The sequence below is a fragment of the Cnephaeus nilssonii genome (genome assembly GCF_951640355.1).
Source record: "Cnephaeus nilssonii genome assembly, chromosome: 2".
In the NCBI taxonomy this organism is placed as follows: Eukaryota; Metazoa; Chordata; class Mammalia; order Chiroptera; family Vespertilionidae; genus Cnephaeus; species Cnephaeus nilssonii.
Genome location: NC_137073.1, coordinates 38048228 through 38054227, shown reverse-complemented (window position 1 = coordinate 38054227; position 6000 = coordinate 38048228). Strand labels below are relative to the sequence as shown.

The following is a 6000-nucleotide window of genomic DNA, read 5'->3' as shown; positions in this document are numbered from 1 at the left end:
ATCCTCATTGTACCATGTTCTTCTCTATCCTAGAACTTTAAAATATATATATATTTTTATTGATTTCAGAGAGGGAGAGGCAGAGATAGAAACATCAACGATGAGAATCACTGCTTGGCTGCCTCCAGCACGCCTCCTATGGGGATAGAGCCCATTACATGGGCATGTGCCCTGAGCTGGAATCTAAGCATGAGCTCCTGGTTCATAGGTCAATGCTCAACAACTGAGCCACACCAGCTGAGCCTGTCTTAGAACTTCTCAGTTTGCACTTTCACATTTTTGAGTGACTGTTTATTATTATTACTAGGCATTTATTTGTTTTCTCCAACAGACATCTCAGACTGAACTCCTGGTATTCTTACTACCCAAGATTGCTCCATTCACCATTTCCCTATCTAAGAAAACAGCAACACCATTTTCCTAGATGCGAAGACCCAAAACCCTTGGTTTCTTATTCATACTCTATATCCATCAGCAAATTCTATTGCCCCCTCAGAATTCAACCACTTTCCAAACATTCCCACTGCTACCCACTGTGGTCCAAGCCACATCACCACTTCCTAAAATTTTGTATTACCTCTTAACATATCTCCTTGCTTCCCTCTTTGTCCCCACCACTTATACTCCCTTCTATATTTACAAGGCAGCTAGACTGATCATTTAAATATATTCAAATCATGTCATTCCTCTACTCAGGATACATTGCCATCTGCCAGGGATAGAATGGTGTCTCTCTCCCCGCCCCACCCCACCCCCACTCCCAAATCCATATGTTAAAGCCCTAATCTATGTGTCTTTAAGGAGGTAATTAAGATTAAATGAGGTCATAGGGTGGCGCCCTGATCAGATGGAACAGGTGCCCTTATAAAAAGAGACACCAGAGTTCTCTCTCTTCAACATGTGACCAAATGAGAAGGTGGCATTCTCCGACCACTCACCAAAACCTGGCCATGATGGCATGCTGATCTCATTTTAAAACTGCAAGAAAATAAATTTCGGTTTAAGTCACCCAGTCTATGGTTATTTTGTTAGGGCAGCCCAAGTTGACTAATAGCCTATGCCACCCAGGGTACAAGTCAAAGTCCTTCCAATAGCCTAGAAGTCCTACACAATTTGGTCTGCTATACCCCCAATCTGTGAACTCTCTGACCTAATGGGCTTTTATTCTCCCCATCCCTTAAGCAGTTTCAGCCACACTGGCCTATAGGAAATTCTATGAACATGTCAGGCATGCTCTCACCTTTGGGCTTTTGCTTTTCCTCTGCTTGGAATATTCTTTTCCCGGATATTTGCATCACCCACTTCCTCACTCAAATGTCACCCTCTCAGTGGGGCCACACCGTGAAAAATTTTATCACCTCCATCTCACATATACATATCCTATTCCTCTTTCCTTAGCACTCAAAGCATGCTCTATATGTCTATTTTCCTATAGCATGCTATATACTTTACCTATTTATCATTTATTGTCTCCCCCCCCACCCCCCCCAAGACAATGGGCTTCATGAGAGAAGGGATTGTCTGTTTGGCTCACTGCTATATCCACAGAACACAGGGCACCTCATAGTGGGTGCTTACCATTTTGTGCAGTTAAACGGATGTTGAAATAGCCATCTAATTAGCTTTGGAGAGAAGAGGTACCACACAGGTCAGCTACCAAGGCAGCAATCCCCTAGTAGAGGCAGCACTGCCTAGAGGACCACCTGATTTTTCTGGCCTCATGGTTTTCTGCCAATATTACAATGCTCAGGAGGGGATGGGAGAACTACGGCTCCATGATCCAAGGGCGGTTCCTTCCTCTCTCCATCTTTACAACGAAGATAATAAACTGAGATGAAAAGTTGTGCAGGTCAAGTAAGATCATGGCTCCGACAACTTTTTAAAAACAATCTGGTTTTTGCAGCTTTCCTAACAGTACTGTCTTTTCAAACAGTTTCTGCAAACTCTGCGGCTCTTAGATCCTACTTCCAGGATTCAGCAAAGGACGGTGTTTGTTCCCATACATAAAACAAAAAAATACATATAAACACGTAAGTAAAAGGCAAGCGAGTGAAGAAATCATTGTTATGTTTTCATGTAGGGCTCTGGGTAGAATTTAGGTTAAAATTGACTCTGTTAAGGAAGTTGCAAAATAATTGTTTTCCCTTAGAGAAAACAGACCTGCGGAGGACCTTTCTGTTTTAATTGAAACAGGGGACTCTTCACAACCTCCGTCACGCTGAAACTTCCCGGTTAGTTACCGCTCTCGTTTTCATTTCCGAACTTCCTCTCAGTTTTGGAAATACCGCCAGTTAAAAATCGTCCTGAGACGATAGGGTATCGTCACTCATCTCCCTTCTCTCACCTTCAAACTTCACAGCTTTTAGAGTGAAGGTGTCCCCGGAAGTCTGGACACACCCACGGCACCTCCGCCGGTGTCAGTCTCCGGTTATGCAAATCTAACGCTGCCCTGCGGGTGAGTTTACCGCCTCCAAGGCGGCACGGAGGAAACCCTGCCTTCCCCTAGGCTCCGGCCTGGAGCGAGTGCGAGAGTCGCCGGCGGCGGGAGCTCCGAGCCGGCCCACCCGGGGGCGCACCTCGCCCGCCAATCCGGAAGCGCCTGCGGGCAGCGCGGGAGAGCCCCCGGCGTCATCCTGAGGAGCTCGGGCCGGCGGCGGGTCCAGCACCGCCGCGGGTACCACGCGCCTGAGGGGAAGCGGCCCTGCAGCATCTCGCGAGATCTCGCCGGCTCAGCACGAGTACTGCGAGTTCAGAACTTAAAAAAAAAAAAAAAAAAAAAGCCAGTGGGCTCGAGCCTCTCGAGCTGCCGCGGGAGCGTCCGCGATCCGCGATCCGCGTGCGCCGAAGCGGGGCCCGCGCGCCTCTCCGCTGGCCGTGCCGGGCGCCGTCCGCCGTCCGCAGCCTGGTTTACCGGGGTCCGGGCTGCCGGCCCGTGGACCGCAGCCCCAGAGGCGGGGAGAGAAGGCGACAGCCGAGGGCCCACTCCTCAGCACCGCAGAGCGGGGCGGGGGAAGGAGGTGGAGGGGTGGGAGGAGGGCGACGGAAGAGGAGGCAGCGGTGCGGCGATCTTCCCGGCGACGGCGGTCAGGCGGCGCGCGGCCGCTCCCCGATCGCGTGGCTCGTGCTGCCTGAGGCCAGGCGCGGGCTGGCCGGACACGACCCTCGCGCGGGTCGCTCTCGCGTGGGGTCACGCAGCACCCCAGGAGGGCTGGGCGCCCGGGGAGCGTCTGCGGGCGTCACTGCAGGACCGCGGTGGGCGGGCGGAGGGGTGGGGAGCTCGGGCCCCGCCTCCCGCGTGCTGCAGCGGGAGCCGCCACGGCCGCGGCCGCGCCGAGCCTTTAAACAGCGGGCCCGCCCCGCGCCGGCCGCACTCTCGCGCTGACTCGGCTGCCGGTGGGTCCGTGCCGGCCCGGGCTAGCGGCGGGCAGCCGACTCCTTCCTCTGGTGTTGCGACCGCGGCCACCGCGGGTCCGAGGCGCGGAGGGCGTGCAGCCCGCGAAGTCCGCCAGGCTCTTCGGTCCGCCGAGGGTCGGAGGCGATGGATCCGGGGCCTCCGGCGCCCTCCTCCGGCGTTCCCCGGCTGGCCGGAGTCGGAGAGACGCCGCCAGCCGCCCCGCGGGCCGCGGTGAACCTGCCCGGCGCGGCCGTGTCCTCTGTGCCGGAGGATGCTGCGGCCGCTAGTCGGGGCGGCGGCGAGGGCGTCTCGGCGGCCGGGGACGGGCTGGGCAGACCGCTGGGGCCCACCCCGAGCCAGAGCCGCTTCCAGGTGGACCTGGTCTCCGAGAGCGCGGGGCGGGCGGCGGCGGCGGCGGCGGCGGCGGGTGCTGGGGCGGGGAGCAAGGAGACCTCCGTGGATGGGAAAGCCAGCGGCGAAAGCGGGCCGGCGAAAGGCAGTGAGGAAGCCAAGGGCCGCTTCCGTGTGAACTTCGTGGACCCGGCTGCCTCCTCGGCAGAGGAGAGCCAGTCGGATGCGGCGGGGGTCGGAGGCGACGGGCCCAACGTGAGTTTCCAGAACGGAGGGGACACGGTGCTGAGCGAGGGCAGCAGCCTGCACTCGGGCGGCGGCGGCAGCGGGCACCACCAGCACTACTACTATGACACCCACACCAACACCTACTACCAGCGCACCTTCGGCCACAACACCATGGACGCCGTGCCCCGGATCGACCACTACCGGCACACCGTGGCACAGCTGGGCGAGAAGTTGCTCCGCCCCAGCCTGGCGGAGCTGCACGATGAGCTGGAGAAGGTGAGCTCTCCCGGCCCTCCCTCCTTTCCCAGCCTCAGGTCGGCGCTGGCCCTGGGATGTGGCCTCCTGCTTCCCACCGGTGAGGTGGCGGGAATGGATGTGCATGACTCGCTGGCATCTCTGGATTCAGCTGTCAAGGGTGGAATTGCAGAGGAATGTAACTTAATCTCTTAAAAGTTTGCAGCGGGTTAGGCGATACTGGAGAGGCTGCATTTAACCTTCCCCATCCAGTTATATATCTCTGTTACGCGGGGTTTCTCACCCGCGTTTAACAATTACTCTCTCTGAATGACAGTTATGCTTGCGGATCCGCAAGGGAACGTGCAGGAGGTTTAGGTGAGGACATCTCAGGAGAGCACACCTACCATTTGTGTCCTTTTTAAAGGCTGTATTGTATGGCTCATGTACACACCCATTAGGGATTCCAAGAGTAGGAACTTTAGTGTTGGAGGGAAAAATCTTAACAGGGCGTGTTTGTGGTCCATGAATTATTAAAGCTCAATTCCTGCAACCTTGAATATGCAAAGATCATAAATTTAGAGACATGCTGTTCTTGATAACGCTATAAATCCATTTTTAATGTACATCTTTTGGGCGAGGGCTATAAAAAATAAGATGAGGGAGGGGGCGCACAGGAGAGATTGAGAGGGAGTGAGTTTTTTTCTGTGAAGGAAGTCCAGAAAGACTTTCTGGGGTCTTGCATAGATGGTTATACTTTGTTAACAGAAAATAATCCCTATACTGTCTGTAATTCCATTTTATGGCCACATACAACTTTTATTTCTTGATGGTACAAAATTGTTATTTCGAGATAACTTGGATGCTTTTGAGATTCAACTAATATTTAACTATTTTATGGGAATACTTGAAGTTTGCTTTTACAATGTGTAATGACTACATAGATGAAATTTGGTGAATGCAAAGAGTTGGTACCATACAGATTGAAAAGATCATAATGTGGAAAGTTTAAATACAGATGTAATTTCTTTTTGATGTGATTATTTGATCTCATACAGTCATTTCATACAAGACTACTTGTCCCAATGTTTGATAATGTAACATTCATACAGTTTGAAATAATTACAGAGGTCTCAAACCTTAACAGCTTATTGATTAGAAGCCTGACATCATTTAGCTTTGGATAATGCTACTGTTATTCTATTGTGGTATTTTGTTATATTAGAAGAAAAACAATTTTTATAACACTCATACTCTTTAGTTTCTCTCAAATCTGTTATTTTTTTCATTTCAAAACTAAAAATCTTTGTAAAGTAGCTATGTAGCTGGTAATTTTTCTTTATAGAACTTTTATTGAAAATATTAATGCAGGCAAATTTCAGATATATTTCACCAAAGCTGAGCAGTTTGGTAGTAAAGCACTCTATATTTACCCATGAGTTTTAGAAAGGCATATATATATGTGTATATATAATTGAATTCAAAGAGGAAGGGAGAGGGAGAGATTGAAGCTTCAATGATGTGAGAGAATCATTGATTGGCTGCCTCCTGCACGCCCCCTACTGGGGAATGGAGTCTGCAACCCAGGCATGTGCCCTGACCTGAATTAAACCATAACCTTCTGGTTCATAGGTCAACGCTCAACCACAGAACCACATCAGCTGAGCTAGAAAGACTTTTTAAATTAAAGGATGTTATATTCCTTGAACTTGTATGCTTCCTAGGGAAGCTTTTGTTATTTTTAAATTCAGTAACCAAGCATTTGAAGTTCTATCAAACTTCAGGGTTTTTAT

At 51.2% G+C, this 6000-nt stretch overlaps 1 protein-coding gene across 1 annotated transcript in view; it reads left to right on the top strand.

The window, feature by feature from the left end:
* The first annotated feature begins 3267 nt into the window (after positions 1–3267).
* The window catches only part of SLC12A2 (solute carrier family 12 member 2), a 97071-nt gene continuing 94338 nt past the window's right edge, over positions 3268–6000 (top strand). The window contains exon 1 of the mRNA XM_079795791.1: positions 3268–4249. Coding sequence (XP_079651917.1) covers positions 3539–4249 — 711 coding nt within the window. The 5' untranslated portion in view covers positions 3268–3538. The remainder of the gene's footprint in view (positions 4250–6000) is intronic.